The 20,770-nt window shown below is 54.7% G+C and overlaps 2 protein-coding genes across 6 annotated transcripts in view; one reads left to right on the top strand and one right to left on the bottom strand.

Annotated features, from left to right (window-relative positions):
* Positions 1–9,624, top strand: part of NPRL3 (NPR3 like, GATOR1 complex subunit) — a 44,944-nt gene extending 35,320 nt beyond the window's left edge. For all 4 annotated transcript variants that reach the window (XM_004604228.2, XM_055134189.1, XM_055134191.1 and 1 more), the window contains 7 exons: positions 1,179–1,316; positions 1,998–2,154; positions 5,120–5,226; positions 5,699–5,828; positions 7,855–8,044; positions 8,587–8,779; positions 9,245–9,624. In XM_004604228.2, coding sequence (XP_004604285.1) covers positions 1,179–1,316; positions 1,998–2,154; positions 5,120–5,226; positions 5,699–5,828; positions 7,855–8,044; positions 8,587–8,779; positions 9,245–9,410 — 1,081 coding nt within the window. In that variant the 3' untranslated portion in view covers positions 9,411–9,624. The remainder of the gene's footprint in view (positions 1–1,178; positions 1,317–1,997; positions 2,155–5,119; positions 5,227–5,698; positions 5,829–7,854; positions 8,045–8,586; positions 8,780–9,244) is intronic.
* Positions 9,625–10,264: 640 nt separating this feature from the next.
* Positions 10,265–19,054, bottom strand: MPG (N-methylpurine DNA glycosylase). Of its 2 annotated transcripts, none has more exons than XM_055134193.1 (4): positions 18,711–19,054; positions 16,431–16,664; positions 13,376–13,580; positions 10,265–10,890 (listed from the first exon to the last, which is right to left on the bottom strand). In XM_055134193.1, exons 2-4 carry the CDS (start codon positions 16,650–16,652, stop codon positions 10,514–10,516), a joined length of 804 nt encoding a protein of 267 aa, XP_054990168.1. In that variant the 5' UTR covers positions 16,653–16,664; positions 18,711–19,054; the 3' UTR covers positions 10,265–10,513. The 2 variants fall into 2 exon arrangements, with proteins under 2 accessions (XP_054990168.1, XP_054990167.1); XM_055134192.1 differs by lacking the exon at positions 18,711–19,054 and adding an exon at positions 18,019–18,566.
* Positions 19,055–20,770: the final 1,716 nt, after the last annotated feature.

The raw sequence follows: 20,770 nt of genomic DNA on the forward strand, positions 1-20,770 counted from the left end.
GGAGCAATAGTACAGCAGGTAGGGTGCTTGCCTTGCACAAGGCCAACCCAAGTTCAATCCCTGGTACCCCATATGGTCCCCCAAGCCCTCCAGAAGTGTTTCCTGAGCATGAAGCCCTGAGCACTTCTGGGTGTGTTCTAAAAAACAAAACAAAATCTCCCCCTAAAGTAGCCTCCCCTCTACACATAGCAGTACAAAATATACCTGTGGGCTCAATTCCTCATATTGTATAGTCTCCCAAGAAACTAACCCTAACCTCAGGCACCATTAGGTGTGCCCCCAAAATGAAAAACAGACTTCTCTCCCTCATTTTGACAGGCTAGTGTAGCTCCATCACATCCTTCTCCAAGAGCTTGAGGTGGGCAAACACATTGCCAGTGTAACCATCCTACCTCCTCCAGAATTGCTCCAGGATGTTTTAGGAATTTACTGGGTCTGCAGCTGCTCCTTAGGGGGAATTTGTACAGGCACTGGGGACCTCCAAACAGCAGAACGGGGTTTCAGTGTTCAAAGGCACTATTCTCAGTTGAACAGTGTTCTGAGGAGGAGGTTTCTGGAGGGAGAATAAGTGCTTGGAAAATTGGAGTAAAAACTGTGTAGAACCCAGGGAACTAATGCGGTGTGACTTCTCAGAGAAGAGGATAGTGAACCTCCAACTGTGACAGAGCTAACAGGAAGACACTAGATGGATTTTCGTGCTCTCTTTTATTTCAAACTTGACACTTGATCTCTATTGTCCATGTCCAAGGAGGCTGTCCCAAGCACCCTTCCAGCTGACCTGCATACCCCTTCTTCTTTTGTCAGGTGTGCAAGGAATGCCCCTTCCCTCCTTTCCCCTGCAGAAGCCTAGAATATTCCTGTTACACTGAGTTTTCTGGACACAGAAGAGGCTTCTCTAGATCCCTGGCACTTTGGTTGGCCACTCTGTGTGTGTGTGTGTGTGTGTGTGTGTGTGTGTGTGTGTGTGTTTGTATGTTGCTAATACATTTTCTTTACCTAAATATACTGAGATCTAGAAAGGTCCTTTTTTGCTTCAGAGGTGTGCACTTTCAATTTATGTTAGTGAACAGGAATAGTGCTGGGAAAACTTCCCTCACCTCTCAGGTGGAGTGTTGTGACTGTGTTAGAAATTGTTGTGTGTATGGGGCACCAGAAGTGAACAGACCTGCTCTCTGCAGCCTGTGTACTTCCGGCGTGGTACAGCTACACATCAACAGTTGGCTGGAGGTGAGCTTCTGTCTACCCCACAAGATCCACTACGCTGCTGCCAGCCTTATTCCCCCTGAGGCAATCGAGCGGAGCCTGAAAGCCATTCGGTGAGTACCACACTTGCCCTTCAGGGCCCTTCCTTTTAGATTTCCCCTGATGGTTTTTTTTTTTTTTGTTGTTGTTGTTTGTTTTGCTTTTTGGGTCACACCCGGCAATGCACAGGGGTTACTCCTGGCTCTGCACTCAGGAATCACTCCTGGCGGTGCAGAGGACCATATGGGATGCTGGGAATCGAACCCGGGTCGGCCATGTGCAAGGCAAACGCCCTCCCCACTGTGCTATTGCTCCAGCCCCTCACCTGATGTTTTATCAATGACTTTGTTCCCCAAACTCTGTTTTCACTCCCTGCCACAGCCATTGTTAGGCATGGCTCTACTGTTTATAGAAATAAACACTTGGGCTAGGGCGATGATTCAGAGAACCAGAGCTTATGCTTTGCACATAGGAACCCCAAATTCATCCCCAGTACTACATGGTCCCCTGAGCATCACCTGAATTCACTCTCAAAAATGGTTTCAGGAGCAACCCCTGGCACCACTGATTGTGGTCCCAATCCTTGGAGATTTTTAAATGTTGAAAACACCTCTGTTCTTTTGTCCAGTGTCTCCTGGGTTTCTCCTCTTGAGGTTCAGTGCTTGTGGACTCCGGCTGTGCCTGTGTTCTGGGTGGTTAGCTGAGCAGGAGACCTGCGTCTCACAGATCTCACTAGTCTGTGATTCTCTCCGCAGCCCATACCATGCCTTGTTGCTGCTCAGTGATGAGAAGTCCCTTTTGGCTGAGCTCCCACTTGACTGCTCCCCAGCCCTGGTGCGCGTGATCAAGACCACATCTGCCGTGAAGAACCTGCAGCAACTGGCCCAGGATGCAGACCTGGCCTTACTGCAGGTATCATCCTGGGGAGACGGCTGCTGGGAAGGAGGGTGGGAAGGGAGAAGCTGGTGCAAGACAGCAGGTATCCTTGGACGAGGGTGGGAGATGCTGGGAGGTCAGGAGAACTGGTTAGTGTGTCTTAAGGACCTGTGCATGGCCATCCATGGTGGCAGTAGTGACTCTTGACTTGAAGTTCTGAAATCTGAATCTGACATCAGTTCAGGTTTGCCTTGTGAACTCATCATGAGCCTGACTTTCTTCTCTGTGATCAGGATAGAATCCCATTGTGGATAGCAGGACTCAGAGGACAGAAAACCAGGGCTGAGGAGGGTGTTCCAGCAGAAGCACTGGACAAAGCAGTACTCCACCCCCACTGCCGGTGCGGACCATGAGGGCAGGAAGTGCAGATATAGGCCATTCAGTGTAGAACCAGGACGCATCCTGTTGTGTGAGTCTGTTGGCCTATACTTACCTTCTTAGTGTGACACTTGCTTTCAGAATGCCCTTGATAATTGAAGGGCCCTTTACCCCGGCCACACATCTGACTGGAGCATGGAGAGGGGGTTTTTGGTAGGGGCCCCAGTTGGTGGTGCTCAAGAGTTAATTCTGGCCTCTCCTTAGGAGTTGCTCCTTGCAGTGCTGATAGTCGAACTTGTGCCACCTGTTTATAAAGCATATAAAGTGTTCAGTTGGGGAGAAGTTGTTTTGAGTTCTGTTTGGGGGCCATACCTGGCTGGACTCAGGGCTCACTCCTGGCAGTGTTTAGTGGTGGGTGAGAGGATTACCATATGCGCTGCCAGTGATTTGAACATGCTGTACTGGGGATAGAACCTGAGTTGGGTGCATGCAAGTGTCTTACCCACCGTACTAGCTTTCTGGCCCAGCTGAGGAGAGGTTGGAAGCCAAGGTTGGTACCCAGAATCTGGTATTGGTGAATGCCACATGGCCACTAGGGGGCAGCAGGTTCTGCCTAGGGACCGCTTATAGCTCACTCAGGTCTAGAGGGGGAAGAGGGCAGAATAGTGAGGTTTCCTGCCTGAGGAGAGCCTTGGCAAGCTGTTGGCCTTTGCTCCCTAAGCACCTTAAGGCCTGAATTTCAGCCTCTTTCCCCCAGAGCTGCCTCTCTGCATTCTGCCATCCCTTCCTTGTCTGTTCCTTTCCATCTTTTGAATGCCCCTGTGAAAGTGGCTCTCTGGGTTCTGCCTGTGTTCCATATGGACTTCAGGACTGGGGGAGCCCAGTGCTGCTGGTGTGGTCATGCAGGAGTGCACGCTTCCATAATCTAGGGTCTACTACTTTCTGTAGCGTGTTGTGGAGGCCCCATGGGGAACACGTGTAAATGTCACTGGGCAGTTAAAATTTCTCTTGGTGCCAGAGAAACATAAGGTGCTTGCCTTGCAAGCAGCTAATCTGGGTTCAATTCCTGACATCTTCTGTAGTCTCCCAACCCCCAAAAAATGTTTGGTGGCCCCCTCACCCAAAAAAAAGCTCTCACAATCCCATATCCCAGAGGAATCAACCACTATACACTTCTCCAGCTACTTTTCCTCTCTATAAGAACATATCTTTGAGTCACAAAATTAGTATGCACAGTAGATTGGCTGGATGATGCCTCCAATTCCTAATCTCAGAGTCTGTGAGATTGGCATGTGGCAGTGGCCCAAATTACCTTTGTGAGCCCAGTGCTGTGAATAGGTCCCTGTAAGAAGGAAGAGATTGGAACCACATGACCTACATCAGGACCCACTGCAGTGGACAAATGGAAAGAACAAGTTCGCCCCTAAATTTCTGAGGGGTGCCACACTGTAAAGCCAGTTCAGATTTCTGGCATCCAGGATTACGTTCTGGCTGTTTTGGAGAGCTGGCAGATAGATTGTGCTGGGCAAGGTACATGGATGGCAGAGGTGTATGAAAATAAGTGTGTGTTTTGCTTTAGAGCAAAGGTTAAGGGAACCTGAGAACAAGAGAAGGTCTGCAGGGGAGCTGAGATCCTCCCTGTTGGAGTCGGCATTGCCACTAGGAGTTCTGTGGTCAGAATGAGGTAGAGGCACCCACATCAATGGTCGGTGTAACAGGACTCTCATTCAGGTAGACGGTGACTCACCACCCATGTTGGTGCTGGTGAAGAGGAGTCTTGGGTGCAGTATGACAAGTGCCTGGTGCCTTTCCATGAAGTCCTGCAGTGCCCTCTTCTCTTCCCTGTGTGAGGTTGAAAGGGAATTATATTTTTGATCTGTCTGGCCTGTCCAAGTATCCGAGGGTGCAGGTGAGTAAGGTGTGAGATACTCTCTGGGAATCTAGGGAACACAGGGACCAGTGTGAAGGGTGGAATCAGATTCAATAATCCATTCCCTTGCTGGGGTCCTGGTGGGTGTTGGGGGGCATCATTTGCCAGGATGTTCAGCTAGGATTAATGGGCCGCATTCCCTGGGGATCCAACTCCTTGTGTGGTAGGACAGTGTGTAGAACAGTATCAAGCCAGATACGAAACAGTGGTAAAATCCTTTCGGAGGGCCAGAAAGCTCAATAGGCTGAGTGCATGCTTTGTGTGTGTGAGGCCTAGGTTTGATCCCCCACACCAAGTGGTGTCCTGAGCACTGCCTGGAGCAACCCCTGAGCACCACTAGGTATGGACCAAAAATAAGTAGAAAAAGAGGCTGGAGAGATAGTATGTAACACAGAGTACTTCCCTTGCATGCAGCTGACCCATTTTGGTCTCTGACACTGCATATGGACACTGCATATGGGCACTGCCAGGAGTGATCCCTGACTGCAGAATTAGGAGTAAGCCCTTAGCTGGGTGTGACCTAAAACAATAAAGCCACAAATGAAACCCCCCCTCCTTTTTTTTTTTTTTTTTTTTTGTGAGCACAGAACGTGCCATGAGGGAGCTGTGCCCAGCACGCTGGTGGGAGGTTAGTCAGGACTGAAGCTTCTGTGGGCCAGCTGCACAGGCAATGTTCTCTTGGCTCTTCTACAGGTTTTCCAGCTTGCAGCTCACCTGGTGTACTGGGGCAAAGCCATTATCATCTACCCACTGTGTGAGAACAATGTCTACATGCTTTCTCCCAATGCCAGTGTTTGTCTGTAAGTACCCAGGCTATCAGAGCCCAGGGTCCCTAGTGGGAAGGGGGTGATGCAGCAGTGGGGCCAGCATATGCTCCCATGTCAACTATGCCCTCACTTGAACCCAGTGCCTGATCTCTGTGTGCTCAGGTTGCAGTGTAGCTTGGCCTAGTGCCATGTGCCCTGGTGCAGGTCTGTGTTCTTGTACTCACAGATTCCATGAGGGTCTGTACCTGCCATGTCTGCTGCTTAGACTGTATAGTTTATCTGTCAGGAGGGTGGGAAACCCCTGACCAGGGCTCACAGGGGCTCTGGAGTGGTCTGTGCTCCTTAAAGGAAAGGACCTGGACTCTGTCCTCATTTTGCCATCCCGGCTCATTCCCCATGTGGCACCTTCCTCTGCCTAGCACAGTCTTGGGCTCAGATACAAGTGCCATGAAGCAAGACTGAGAGATCTGTTGAGCTTACGCACATGTGCCTTACCTGCCCCCAGGTACTCCCCATTGGCCGAGCAGTTCTCCCGACAGTTCCCATCGCATGACCTGCCATCTGTTCTCGCTAAGTTCTCTCTGCCTGTTTCCTTGTCAGAATTTCGGAACCCTTTGGCACCCCCTGTGCAGGAGGTGAGTTTCAGGAGCTTGGGGAACCCAGAAATCACCTATCCAGCATCAGCTTCTGAGCCAAGGACCCTTAGTGCTACAATACCCTTACCCTCAACTTTCCTAGTTTTGAGGAGAAACATACTGTGCAGAAGATTCATGCCTTACTGCAGCAGCTCAAAAGCTGGTTTCCTAGCCAGGCTGCCTATAAACCTTTGGCCAGTATCCCAGCACCTGGGATATCCTTGAGGAGAGTCTGCTGGTTGTGGTAGGCAATACTCAGGGTTAGAACTGAATTAAGTTCTAACCTTAAGAGGCCCAACTGACCTTACCTGGGAAAGTGGAGCTGCCTGATAACCCTTTCTTTGTCTGAGGGGTAGTGTCCCATCAGTGGAGAATACAGAAAGGGCCCTTCCCTGCCTAGCCCTCTGCCCAGCCACAAGTTCTGGGGGCATAAGTCCTGGGCTTATTGGCTTCCAGAATCTTCTCCATCCATCCAGGAGAACCTAGAGAGGTCAGCCTTGAGTCACTGTCTACCCAGTGGCTTGGGTCAGAGCAAGGGGCAGATGGGTTGCTGGGTATGGTCCTTTGGGGCTTAAGGGGGTGCCTTAGGAATGTGTGAGATGTATGGAATGGCCTTGAGCTGGGAATGAGGCTTTGACCTCCCCTCCACAGAGCACCTGGAGATCATCTGGAGTACTGGGCAGGGGCAGATGGGACAGGTGTGTTGAGATCGAACTGGTTGTTCACAGGACTTCATCTTCAAATGAAAAGTATTTGTTCAAATAAGAGCCAGATCTGCTAGGCAGAACCAGGCTTTAAAAGCAAACCCTTCCCCTTCTCCAGCTGTGAATGAGGAGGATATTTGGTTCTTCAACTCATTTACATTCCCAGCATGACAGAGTTTTAAATGCCGTCTTTCATGGAGCCTTTGGCTTCCTGGGAACTCTGCCCAGTCGTATCAACTGAATGAAACTTTGCATGTGTACCCTTGTAGTCCTTCCCAGCAGACATTTCCCTGAGGGGGGGTTTTTTCCAGACCACTCCTGAAAGACCACCTCCTGCCCACCCAGGACTCAGATGTAGTCACAGGGCGAGGCTTCCTGACCCTGCCTCAGGCCCAGAGTGTGCTCTCCAGCCCTCAGGAAGACTTTGTTTTATTTCTTATACTATTTATTACAGTTTTTCCCATTTTTTTTCTTTTTTGGGTCACACCCGGCAACGCACAGGGGTTACTCCTGGCTCTGCACTCAGGAATCACTCCTGGGGGTGTTCAGGGCACCATATGGGATGCTGGGAATTGAACCTGGGTCGGCCATGTGCAAGGCAAACGCCCTACCCGCTGTGCTATCACTCCAGCCCCCAGTTTTTTCCAGTTTTACTAGATTATACTCTCTCATAACACAGCCCGTTTCCATGCTGCTTAGTCAGATCCTCCCAGGAGCAGGAGGATGTGCATGTCTGGGAACAAGGGCTGTCTGGGAGCACCTTCCTATTCACCGGTGCTGGGGCTCCTCACTGCCCCCCCCATCCGGCAGGGATGTGCTCCAGGGCCCAGGGCCCTCCTCACAGGGCCCCTCTCTTGGTGAGTCTTTAATGCCGACTTAAAGAGGAGGGAGGACCCCCTGTTTTCAAGGCAGCTTCCCATGGCCTCAGGTGATAGGAGGGGAAAGTCAGCTCAGGGTACCCATGATGCCTTGCCCAGGTCTCAATGGTGCAGAGGAGATGAGACAGAAGAGGGAGGGAACAAGGGTACCACTTCATACATCCTGCCCACCAGCTCTGGGCATTTCGGTGTGTGGTGGGAACAAAGACAGGTGTGGTCCTGCTGCCTTCCCAGAGTCAAGTGGAGCTTGCAGAGGCAGTTAGCTGTGGGTTTCCCTGACTGCAGGTGGTTGCCTAGCACTCTTGGACCCTCTCATTCTCCGAGCTGACTAAAGGGGGTCATGTAGTAAGCCATGGCTTCACCATCCTGTCAAGAAAGGAATGGGGTAGGGTAAGGGGGACCAGCCTCCTCTACCTCTCGAGTCCTCCCAACACTGTCCCACAGACCCAGCTCATCCAGATGGTGGTGTGGATGCTGCAGCACAGGCTCCTTGTCCAGCTGCACACCTATGTGTGCCTGATGGCCTCGCCCAGTGAGGATGAGCCTCGCCCTCGAGAAGATGACGTTCCATTCACTGCCAGAGTCGGCGGCCGCAGTCTCAGCACCCCCAACGCCCTCAGCTTTGGCTCCCCAAGTAGGATTCCCCTTCTGCCTGGGGCACCTCTGGTGGGAGGAAGGGGAAAATGCCTGAGGGACACACGGAGAATGGTCAGGAGGCCCAATAGGGACATTGTCCCAAGCAATATGACTGAGGTACTTTCATGCGGCGCCCCCACTCAGCCCTTGGATGGAAAGCTGAGCCCATTGCCCCCTACCTTATCTGTCCCGTGATCTCGAGTTTGCCTAAGTCAGGAGCAGCCTGCCCACTGCCTGCCACGCCATCATCCTGGTCTCAGGCCGATCTAACAATGTCTTCAGTACAGTTCCATTCTGAAAGAGCTGCTGTGTGCCCGGTGCCACCACAGCAGCAGCCCACTGCCAAGTCCTTATGGGAGGGTCCTTATGGGCAGTTCCAACCTCAGCTGCCTGGTTTCTTCCGGCTCAGTGAAAGGACCCTGCCTGCCCTGAGCTCCTGGTCCATGCTGGGTGGGAGGGCACTTGAGAGGATGTGGCTGCAAATTCCAGAGTGGGTATGGACAGTAGGCCAACAGCTGCCCCTACCCCGTTCGACTACAGCCAGCAGTGATGACATGACACTCACCAGCCCCAGCATGGACAACTCCAGTGCAGAGCTGCTTCCCAGCGGGGACTCTCCACTCAACAAGAGGATGACGGAAACCCTGCTTGCCAGCCTGTCAGAGCATGAACGGGCAGCCATCCTCAGTGTACCTGCAGCTCAGAACCCTGAGGACCTCCGCATGTTTGCCAGGTAATCCCTAAGACTCGTGAGGGCTGACTCCAGTCAGGACAGAATGAGGACCCCACTGATGACAAACAAGCAGGCCTGGTTCAGGTCTTGTCTTAGACTTGGGTGTGCCCCCAAGTGTCCAGTATGGGGAGTGTGGTCTGTGGCTTTAACATTTGGGCTGGCTGTAGACCCCCACTAGAGCACCGACCTTATGTGAACTAGAACCACATAGGACTGCTGGGCCCACTCCTCAGAATTCTCAAGAGTGGGTATAGCTTTTAGGTTCGGGCAGCTACAGGGATTCTACAGCCATATCAGAATGGGGACCACTTCAGGAGACCATGGGGCTGGTAGACTTCTGGTGCTCACTGGTCTGTTGTTGGGGGAGGGCACAGGTGGGAATCCCTAAGCAGTGTGGCCAGTGCACTGACTGCACACTGGCTATTAGGGCAGAGGACAGGCTGAGCTCAGGCACCTTCCCCCCAGGCTCCTGCACTACTTCCGGGGCCGCCATCACCTGGAGGAGATCATGTACAATGAGAACACGCGGCGCTCCCAGCTTCTCACGCTCTTTGACAAGTTCCGAAGCGTTTTGGTTGTGACCACTCACGAGGACCCCGTCATCGCCGTCTTCCAGGCCTTGCTGACTTGAGCCAGCAGGCTCCTGCAGTGAGCCTCAGCTCCTCCTCCTGACATGACTGCCAGCCTGAGGCTTGACCAGGGGTTGAGCACGAGCTATGGGTTGTGTTCCTGTTCATCCAGCCTCAGAGCGGACCCAGTATCTGAGTGAGAAGGTGAGGTTCGGAACCAGAGGAGGACTTGTGAAACCCACCTGCTTTCCTCATATTGAAGGGTTGCAAGTTTCAGCACCATGTCATTGTCATCATTGTTTCCCCCCACCCCCACCCCCAGCTCTCCATCCCTCTGATGGGCCTCAGGAGTAAAATCTTAAGCCAGAGAGCTAGACTACAATGGGTAAAGTGTAGCTTTGCACACATCTGACCAGGTTGGATCTCTGGCACTGCATATGGTCCCAGTCCCTGCCAGGTGTGACCCGAGTGTAGAAGCCTTGAGCACTGTGGGTGTGGCCATGCCCCATTCCCCTCCCCACCCCCAAAAGTGTGAGATCCTGCCCAGTGCCACTGTGCTCTGTAACTGTGCCCATTTCTTTCTTGATGTAGTCCTCACCATCATCCTGTTACCTCCAATAGGCTCCTGGCCAGCTGTTAGAACCTTTGTCTCGGGAGGCATGAGAGCCTGGGCTGACCTTTCCTGCTGGTGGCGAGGAGATTGCTGCCTTCTCCTTCCTCTGCTCCCTTGTGGGTGTGTCTGTCCTAGTCTCCTCTTCCTCCATATAGCGATTGTTGGATCTGAGAAAGGGAGTATCTGCTGCCTCTGGCTCTAGATGCTGTGCTACGAACATAGAGCCTCTGACAGAGAGAGAGAGAACTGATCCCATCCAGATAGATGCTAAACATGGCAAGGAGAGTCAAAAGAACTGCAGCCTTCTATAATTAAAGCATTTATTTAGCACAAAACAGTTAAGAAGTCCATCTTAAGGGCCATAGAGGTAGTACGTAAGGTCGAGTATTTGCCTTGTGTGTGGCTGACCTGGGTTCAATCCCTGGCATCCCATATCACCACCAGGAGTAATTCCTGAGCACAGAGCCAGAAGTAAGCCATGACTGTTGCTGGGTGTGAGCCCCCCACCCCTGCCCAAAAAAAAAAAAAAAATCTGTCTGAGTAGCTCCTGGCTCAGGCCTGTGTCTCTCTCTCGGCTGCTTTGTCTACCACACTGACCCAGGGACTGCCCCTGACATAAAAGCGTAGTGGTTTCTGGGTCCACTCTCCAGCATGGCCAATGCCCACTCGAGCTGCCGCCACCACAGCTGGCTCACTGAGTGCTGGGGGGCTGTGCTCCAGCCACACAGCCTCATCCTTGGCAAGATCCTGCTGATCGAAGCTCTTATCAATAGCCAGGGCCTGGCACAACTTGGAAGGCCCACTGCAAAGCTCACGGTCTTTGAGGGCCCGGCTGGCAATGCTCTTCCGGTGGGTCATGCGAAGCTTCCGCATGGTCTCCTGGCCCTCCAGGGGTTCCAGTGCTCTCAACAGGACACATGCTCCATCCCCTGCGAAACACAGGGGAAGCCTGGATGTCTGCCTTTCCCTTTCCTTCCCGCAGGGCACAAGCAGTGCTGTGGGGTGGCAGCTACCTCCCAAGAGCAGGAGGGACTTTCTCCTCGCACATCTGCCCTCTTTCCCCATCCTTGTGAATCCTGAGGGCCTGGCCTCCCTGGCTTCCTCGGTTTGGGCAAGGTTACCCCACAGGAAGCAACCGAGACCACTCCTACCAGGTCCCAGGGTGTGCCATCTAGCCCAACCTCTCAGTATTCGTGCTGGTCAGACAGTACCCAGCTGCCCAGTGAGGCCACAGATGTTTGCAGAGGAGGTGCCAGCAGAGCCCCTAGTCCACTGTGGCCTGCCCCATGGTTTGCACTGCTTCTGTAGCCATAGGTGGCAGGCTGACCCCCGGGCCTAGGAGCTTGCTCAAGAAGATGCAGATGCATCTGGGTCTACACAGATAGTACAGTGGATAGGGTGCTTGCCTTGCATGTGGTTGACCTGAGTTCGAGTCCTCCATGCACCACCAAATGAAGCTCCCCAAGCCTCTCCTTCCCTCAACCCAAATCTCCCCTGCAGCAGCATGCATATGCCCCCAGTTCTCTCAGCTGTGCGTATCTAGGCAGGCTCAGAACTCTGGCTCCGGACAGAGTGTACTGGACCTTGGCCAGAGAAGTGCTGGCCCTTTAGCAAGGTTGCTCTGTTCTGATCCTCTTGGCCCATGCCATCACGCGTGTTTAGGAGGTTGAGCACAAGAGGGGAGGCCCCATTCTTGAGCCTCCTTCCATTTCTGGCCTCCTGATTAGCACCCAAGAGCTAGCCAAGTGGATACAGCAACCTCACTGTCTTGGTAGTCTGGCAGCTGGCAGGCACTGGGAGGGTATGTTCCTTAACTTACCGATTTCCAGATGAACCAGATACCACACAACGCGCAGAGCCTTGAAGTTCATTCCTATACTGACACTTGACCTCTGCCATGCTATCCTGAGCTCTGAGTGCAACACACATGTCTCTCCTTGTCTCTGTCTCCAGTAAGGCCTGCAGATGGGCCACAAGACAGCTAGACATGCCCCTACCCCAGTCACCACCCTCTTTTTGTTTTTGAGCCACACCTGGCTGTACTTAGGGCTTACTCCTGGCTCTGCACACAGGGATCACTCCTGGGGTTCCTGAAAACCATACAGGGTCCTGGGGGATTGAACCCGGGTTGACCATGTACAAGACAAGCACCTTGCCTGCTGTACGATTTCTCCTCCACCCGCTCCCCCACTTCTGTTTCATTTTTTGTTTTGGGGCCATACCTAATGGTGCTCAGGAATCACTCTTGGCAGTGCTCAGGGATCACAGAAGGTGTCAGGGATTGAACCTGGGTAGCCATGTACCCTACCTGCAAACCAAGTACCCTACCTAATATACTATCGCTAGGTTTCCCCCTGCCCTCACCTCTTCTGGAAACAAGCATACTTGTTTGTTACCCTCCTCCTGCCCATCTCCATATCCTCACTGTTCCTGCTCTGTCTGAATCAAATGCTCAGCCCTGGCATTCTAACCCATCTACCCTTTGTCAGTTCAGAATGCCAGCAACACCCCCACATCATGTGAGTAGGTTGGCTCCATTTGCCAAAGAAAAAATTCAGTGACTAAAAAGAGCTCTTAAGGGTGATGACTGGGTTTTTAAGCCTCATCCTGACCACTACTTTACTCAATAAAGTAAAGTAATGGCACAGAACTCTGCGGTTCTGTGCCAGACACCACCAGTCATGGGTCCTCTGTGTCCTCGAGTACCACAGCACCGGCAATGGGACAGCTCCAGCTATACACTGTTGGCAAGCAATTCCCACATCACTGGATTCATTCCAAAATGTGTATCGTGTGCAGCCTTTCCAACCCTGTCCCCTTATTGGCCTCTCCAAAGACTAGAGAGAGGCCAGTAAGACACCAGTACTAGCTAGCCAAAGGAGACGTGGCAGACCCTCAATAATAATGGTGCTACAAACTGTTCCTTCCCAAGCAGACACACAGAAAATGGCCAGTGGCTCACAAAATACAGGCTGTCCCAGAGCAGTGCTAATGTCTCCAGGCACTACTGACTGTCCCCCAGGATGGCAGAACCTTTTCCAGCTGATGACAACTGATCCAGACCCTGTAACTAGCTGCCTGGCAAATCTTCCTGCCAAAACTTACCTTAGTACACACCTATCTCATTATTTCCCCACAACCAACCCCTCTGTGTTACTCTGAGCCACTGGGACAGCTTGAAGCAGGCCCCCACTGTTCCCATTTGATATGTCAGGTCAACCCATGACTTCTTCCCTGGGGGTCCTCAGCCCCTCTATCTACCCTGTCAGAGTAGTCCCAGCTCCTGAAACCCTAACCACCTCAGCAACAGCACCTCCTTGCTCAAGTAACTGTCCCACTCCCATCCACTCAGCCATCCCGCCAGCTATATCCAGGCCTCTTGCTCCCCGAACCCCAGGCCCCAGCACTGCTCACCCTGACTAGAGACATTCATGCAGAAGTACATGCCATAGATGATGTACACATAGAGAGTGCCTGGCTTCATGAACATGCCACGGTTGCGGGGGGTCTGGCGGCCACCCCTAGAGTGGGCGGCTTCATCCTCTGGCCCCAAATATGCCTCCGTCTCCACAATGCGGCCACGGAGTTCAGTGCCATCATTGAGTCGCCGGACTAAGACCTGTAGGCAAGGCCAGAAAGAGGATGGCATAAAGCTCTGGCCTTGTATGTGCACGACCCAGATTTTGTCCTCAGAGGGCAGCCTAAGGTGGTGCCTTGCATGTACACAACTCAGGTTTAATCCCCAGCATGACATATGCACTGCTGAGTGTGACCCCGACCCACTTACCTCCACCTCCACACACACAACAGACCCATAGTCACCCTCTGCTCAGGCCAGGGTCAGAAGTCCACTGCCGACACCTCATCTCCTGACCAGAACCCCCTCACAGGTCTGCTCACCAATTGTCTTACCCACGGGGCACAGCCATTTCAAACTCTAGGGGCAAGTCTGGAAACAGCAGGAGCAAATTCACACCGTGCCACATTCATCCCCCTCTCCAAGGCTCCTTGGCTTTAAATGCTGAGCCTAGGCAGGGCAGCGTAGAAGACATGGGCTTCAGCAAGATACTGAGAGCCTATGGTGCCCATATACATACCTGGGCTAACCACAAGGACCATGCTAACCCCCATCTGGTCCTAAAAGGCCTTTTTAATTTTTTTCTTGTGTGTAGCACTCTGGCTGGAGCATGACCCTGGTTTCAGCAAGCTGCAGAGGTGGGACAGTAGGTGGCAGCTGGGTCTGGGTAGGTGCAATTGCTGGGCACTCTGGAGGGGCAGGTGCTCAGGTCCAGCAGAGCACCAGGGGGAGCAGCCCAGTTCACAGGGGAACCAGGAAGGTGCTCTGGAGTGCCAAGAAACATTCTCAGCCCCGCAGCAATGACTGCTCCTTGGCCATGTGACAGTGTCATCCTGGGAAGGAGCAGTAGTCACTGTCAGAGTCTGCAGCCTCAGATCTGATTCACCAGGGTTCAAAGCAAGCTGCCTTCCCAACACCAGCCTGTCCTTAAGTCAATCAGCTGGATAGCAAGGCCAGAGCAGCTCAGCCCAGGAAACCTACTGTTTGTAACTTCCAGTGTCAGTGTCATAGGGTTGGAGGGGTGCTGAGACGTGGATGCCCCGTGACACAGACTGGAGGCCAGCACTCTGGAGAAAGGGCAAAGGAGAGAAGGGGGTAGGCTGGGATCTGAGAAATCCCTGAATGCATCCATGTGTTGGCTAAGCCAGCATCTTTGGGCAAGATGTCCAACAAGGCATCTTCTTGCTGGTGCATGGTCGTGGGGAGAGACACATTCCTCAATGAAAAGGGTTTCTAAGGAGGGTGGTCTGAGTTGTCATGGCAACACACTACTCTTGGTGGCAGGCTGCCCTGGGGTGAGTGCATGGGCCAAGGCTGACAAGGGTGGCCTTGCCCATACCAAGGGGTGCCTGGGCCACAACAGGGCCTTGATGTTGGGCTCCCTTGGTCTCTGTGCCACTTCACGTTGAGATCACAATTATCTGCGGTGCTTCCAAAAGGCTCTCTAGCACTTGCAGTTGAAAGCATCCTTCTACTTGTCCAGGGGCAGTTCCTGTCCACGGCTCCCTTCACCTGGTAACCTACTCCTGGCACTAGCTGTTCTAACAGTCACAGACACTGACTAGCCGTGGCTGCTACCACCTAAAGGCTGACTCTTTTTATTCATTTATTTAAAAAAAATTTTTTTTCTTTTTGGGTCATACCCAGAGATGCTCAGGAGACCATATGGAATGCCATGGATAGAACCCAGGTTGGCTGCATGCAAGGCAAACACCCTCCCTATGTACTATCTTTCCAGCCCCTATATTTTATAATTTTTGCTTTTTTATACCCCGTGATAGCACAGCAGGTAGGGCGTTTGCCTCACATGCAGCCGATCCAGGTTCGATTTCTCCATCGCTCTCAGAGAGCCTGGCAAGCTACCAAGAGTATCCCGCCCGCACTGTAGAGCCTGGCAAGCTACCTGTGGTGTATTTGATATGCCAAAAACAGTAACAAGTCTTACAACGGAGACGTTACTGGTGCCTGCGCGAGCAAATTGATGAACAATGGGACAACAGTGCTACAGTTGCTATCCGGTGATGCTCAGGGGTTACTCCTGGCTCTGCACTCAGGAATTATTCCTGGTGGGGCTCAGGGACCATATGGGATGCTGGGGATAGAACCCGAGTTGGCTGCATGCAAGGCAAACATGCTGCCTGCTGTACTATCGCTTTGGTCCCCCAAGGCTGACTTCTTTTAGGACACAGGGTGCTGTGGAAGTTCTAGAACAGAGGTTGCCACACTAATTTGGCCTACTGTCCTCTTTCAGAAGAAAAAAATCACTCAGGGCCCACCTAAAAATCTACTTTCTTTAAGTGAACAAACAGCACCCCCAATTGCATCTCAGGCTGCTACTGCCCCTCCAGATCACTCCAGTCCGTGTGTGTCCCCTATCTCCCCACCCCCTGGGAACTTTGGGGAATATGGAGGGAACAGAAAGCAAGCCTGAATTTCATATCTAGTGTTTGTCTCCAGATGGGAGGTCACACACCTAGGCAGCTGCCAGGTGCCAATGCATCCACTCTGCACAGTGACAGATTGCTATCATGGGCTCTGGGTGGTCCTCACTCCCCACTCCAGATCCTGGCCAGGAGGAGCTGCTAAGGCACTCCCCAGTTTGGGTAGCCCTCACAGACTCAGGAACTAGCATTGACAATTTCCGGGAGAGTATTCCAGATAGAAGGGGAAGTGTTTCGGGGGTGGAGGCAGATGAAGATGCATTGGCCTTGGTATTTAGAGAAAGCAAGCGATGGTAACATCATAACATCCAAGTTCTTCCCAGGGAACCCCAGGCTCATGCCCTGTCCCAGCTAGGCACAGATATGGGCCACATCAGGGACAAGAGCCCAGTGGTAAGATGCTGCACTGGTGACCATATGCTTACAATCCACATCAGTGCATTAGCTTTACCTTTCCCAGAAGTGCACGGGCCAGGGACACTGCAGGCTGGTCAAAAAACTCATTTCCCAGTCGATGAGGGGGGTCCTTTGGGCTTGAGAAGTAAATGCTGCGCTGGAGGCCTGAGGTCTCAGGTAGCCTCAAGCAGGGCTCCTTAGGGGCAGGTATCTGGGCTCCATCCTGCAGATTCTGAGGCTGCTCTGCTTCCAAGAATCGCTGCTTTTTCAGCCCCATTCTGCAGAAAGACTGATGTGACAGGACAAAATAAAATGTGTGAATAGAAGACAAATGATTGTATGATGAATCCAGAGTAGGAAGCTCAAGGATCATGACTTGCCTGCCTTGTGGTTTTCCAGTCTACAAATGGGGGCTAGCACATCATGTTTGCTACCAGGTGCAGACAGAAGGCTGCTGGACATTCCAGCAGCATGAACCTGGAAGCTGCCTGCACCTGAGGACAGATGTCTGAGGAACTGCACAGCGTGGGAGCAAAGACTGTTGGGTCTGGAGCACGGTGGGCACCGAGCCAGGGACAATGGGACTCATACCTCTAACTCCCACTCAGGACATGGAACCCAAATGAACTTCTGAGCTTTTTGTGTGGTACCAAGGACCAAGCTGCACACAAGCAAGACAAGTGCTCTAGTGCTCTATCGCTGTCACATTCCTAATCCCTAGAACTTCTGTCCTGCCCAGTGCCACAAGCATGGAGCCAGGAGTAGCCTCTGGCATGGCCATCCCCCTCCCGCCGCCCCCCCAACAAAGGCTAATCACCTGTGGTCTCTCCTTGGGGCCTGCTTGGGATGTTCCTGCCACCGGCCACCGGCACCAGGCTGACAATTAGCAGAGCTTTTTTTTTTTTTTTGATCACATCCGGCAATGCACAGGGGTTACTCCTGGTTCTCAGGAATTACTGCTGGTTGGTGCTAGGGGATCACATGGGATGCCAGTGATCAAGCAAGGGTCGACCACATGCAAGGCAAACATCGTATCCGCTGTACTATCGCCAGCCCAGTCAGCAGAGCTTTTATTTGTGCTGGACCCCTATTTTCGGCCCAGAAGGCCTGATACCAGGTGGGGAAGCACCAAGCTGACCTCAAGCCTGGCACCAACCCTGGGTGTTAGGGGTCCCCAACTGTCTTATGACCAGGAACGGACAGGCAGATGAGGATCTACCGGTGGTTCAGGGTCTGCTGTGGCTCTGGGGTGCCTGTGCGCCAGGCTGGGTGTACTGGAGAGGGGTCCGGGGAGCAAACGCCCTTGTCGAGAGGTTCAGCGCTGCCTTCAGATTACACAGAGCGCTGGTCCGCTCGGGCGGGCACAGTGAGGGGCTGGCAGGCGTCCCCTCGGGACAGTTCCGGGCCCTTCGGCTGGCTGGCTGCCATCGGAAATGGGGCTTGCGGTCGGGCGTTCCCTTCCTGACCACCTCGACTTTGCTGCTGGTCAATAAGGTCGCCGAATGGGCCACACGGCGTCCGTTCCTGGACCCCGCGTGCTCGCTCGCTGCGCGGGCCACAGGGTGGGCTCCGGGGACTCTGAGTCCGGGCCCTCGTCCCCGGCGTCGCGGAGCAAGAGGCCGCTGACCTGGATCCTCACTCACCTGGGCTCCGCGGCGCACAGGCATCAGCGGCTCCGCGGGACGGGCTGGCGCCGGCGCGGCCTCACCCGGAAGCGCGCCCAGACCTTGCGGGGGGCGCCTGCGCAGAGGACCGGAGCGCGCGGGGCGTGCCCCCGCCGCCGGCAGCCCCTCCCCGCGAGCCCCGCCCCCACAGGCGGCCGCAGCTGCGGCGCCCCTAGCGCGGGCTCTGGAGCGCGCGTCCGCGGGCCTCTGCGGCCGTGTGGGCTCTGCTGCCCGGGCCCCGCGACCTCGCGGACCGCACTCCGCTCTGGCCGCGGCTGGGGTGTAGCCCGGCGCGGCAGTAGGGAGGCGTGAGGGAAGTGGCACGGAGGCAGGCTGGCGGGGGCGGGGCCAGGAAGCGCGGCCAGACCCGTCCGGATGCCCCTGTCGGGGTGGTCCTCGCTCCTCATCAGAATCCGGTCTCCGGAGGGGGCCGCGGGGGCCGCCCACTTCCTGGGGTGGGACGGCAGCTCCGAGCCGGAGGCCAGAGAACACCCCCGCCCTGGAAGACAAGCCTCCCTCTGATGTCCAGCCTGTAGCCTCGCTGGTCCGTCTGCTCCCCCAGGAGGGAGCACTGGACTTTGGGGGTGGTGTTTGGGCACCTGGCTGGTTTGTGGCGGGTAGCCCCGGAAAGCAGCCTTCCACCTTTGCAGGAGGGGGGTGGGCTAACTCACAGCGTCACTGTCCCGAGAAAGCCCTGGGGTCCGCGGAGATCACCGGGGGGGAGCAGGGCGCAGATGGGAGGCTTGCCAGGGGTGTGGGGCCCGTCGACGGCGCCCGGGTGCCAGGCAGCGTCAGCTGGGAGGCGGCGGCCGGCCAGCCGCGCCGGCCCGGGCCCTGCCCCACCCGGGCGGCACTTCCTGGGGAGGGAGGCGCGCGGGGAGCAGCCCGCCGGAGCGGCCGCTGGTGGCGGTCCCGTGCGTTTCCGGGGCAGACGTGGGCCGTGAATCTGTGCCGGGGAAGCAGCCTGGACGACGTCCGGCCCTTCTGCCCTCCTCCCCTCTCAGCAGCCCCAGCGCTGGAACCGCGGCCCCTTCCTGCCTGCCCTCGGGGCAGCTCTCCCCCCTCCTTCCTCTCCCCGCTAGGAGGGAAACTGAGGCCTTCTCTGGAGGGCTGGGGCTCCTGTTGTGATTTCGCAAGAGCAGCATGATCATTGAGATCTTGGGGGTCTCCACACGTTCTCTTCTCCACAGAGAGATGAGGAGAGGCTGAGAGGCAGGCCTGGCCTCCAGAAGGAGGAGGCAGGCCCAGCGCCAGCAACCCACTTCTCCAGATGTTCCGGCTGAGCGGTGGGGCTTGCGCAACCCCCGTGCCCTCCCCCACTTCCTGGTCTGTGGTCTGACGCCCCCACCGCAGATTGGAAGTGGTGGGTGGACTGTTCCCACTCTGGCCACAGGCCAGCTGGCCTGTGCTCTAGTGGGTGGGGGACCGTTGTGTGTCTCCTACTGTTGGCCTGGAGTGAGAGATGAAACTGCAGCTGTCCGTGATGTGGGGTGTGCATTTGTGGTTCCCTCCAGAGAACACGGAGACCTGCACTGCCGCAGCCCCCAGCCCTGACTCCAAGGGCTCAGTGAAGGGGAGGCCCTGTAGAGTGTCAGGAAAACAGCCAGCTGACTGGTGTCCTGTCTGTGTCCCAGCGACCCCGGAGAGAGGGCAGCTACAGGTTTGTGTGAGGGCCACTCAAACCTGGAGCCTTGCTGCCAGAGACACTGGGCCTGGACCCAGGTACTTGGGGGACCCAGCCACGCCCTGACTCATGTGAGAAGCCACTTTTGGGCCCCTGGCTGAGCTGTTCATCACCACCTTCTCCACAAGCTGATTCTGGGCTCATCTAGGCCCCCAAAGTCCCATGACTGAACTGAGGATTGCAGAGGGGCTGAGAGGGGCTCTTGCTAGCCAGTGCTCCCACCCACTCTGTCCTAGCAAAAAGTCCACTGCCATGGGGTACCCATACCTGTGCCCAGCCCTGTCTGGGAGTGTGGTCAAATGCCATTTATATTTCCATTCCTCTGATGCCAGGTTGGACTGAGGATTGCTTGCCAGTGCCCCAGGCCATATCTCAGAGCAACAGCCGTTGGGAAGATTTGCAGCTGGGGGCCCCAGGAGAGAAGTGTATGGATGCAGGAGAGTCACTGACCTGTCACTGAACATAGTGGTCTCTCCCCGGCCCTCCCCTCCAAGAAGCACATGCTTTGGGGCATGGCAGCACCTTCAGTGAAGGGAGCCCTGGTGGGCATGGGCCTAGGGTGTCTCTGCTGCAAGGCTGCTGTGGTTGTTGCTCCTGCACCATCAGGTGGGTTTTTGTGGTGCTTGCAATAGACCACCTCTGGGCCCACCCTTGGTGGCCCGCATGTGCCAGGGTGTGGATGCAGGTGTGGGTGCAGCAGGGGTTCGAGCTGGGGAGCAAGTCAGGGTGTGCTGCAGGGGTGAGTGAGTTGGTGTGTGTGCAGGGGTGTGCACTGCTGTGTGTGTAGGGGTATGAGCTGGGATGTGTACAGGGATGTGAGCTGGGATATGCATGCAGGGGCGTGTGCAGGGGTGTGAGCTGGGGTATGAGGAGGGGTGTGAGCTGAATGCCTGTGCAGGGCTGCCCAAAGGCTGTTTCCCTACCACTGTGAGGCAGGGGCCAGTGAATAGTCGTTTTCCCTGGGGAGACTGTTCACGCAGGCCATGGCACAGGTCAGGACTCTCTCTGCCGCCCAGGAGAGGCTGAGACCGCCAGGCTCCATCCAGC

The sequence above is a fragment of the Sorex araneus genome, chromosome 4 (assembly GCF_027595985.1).
Source record: "Sorex araneus isolate mSorAra2 chromosome 4, mSorAra2.pri, whole genome shotgun sequence".
NCBI lineage: Eukaryota > Metazoa > Chordata > Mammalia > Eulipotyphla > Soricidae > Sorex > Sorex araneus.

What these genes read in the sequence shown, in the direction of transcription:
- MPG (XM_055134192.1), bottom strand. Translation starts at nt 18,042, where the DNA reads ATGCCTGTGCGCCGCGGAGCCCAG. An exon ending in CTGTGCGCCGCGGAGCCCAG is followed by an intron (nt 16,665 to 18,018) that starts GTGAGTGAGGAT and finishes CTGTCACATCAG; the next exon opens with TCTTTCTGCAGAATGGGGCT. An exon ending in CATGAATGTCTCTAGTCAGG is followed by an intron (nt 10,891 to 13,375) that starts GTGAGCAGTGCT and finishes TGTGTTTCGCAG; the next exon opens with GGGATGGAGCATGTGTCCTG.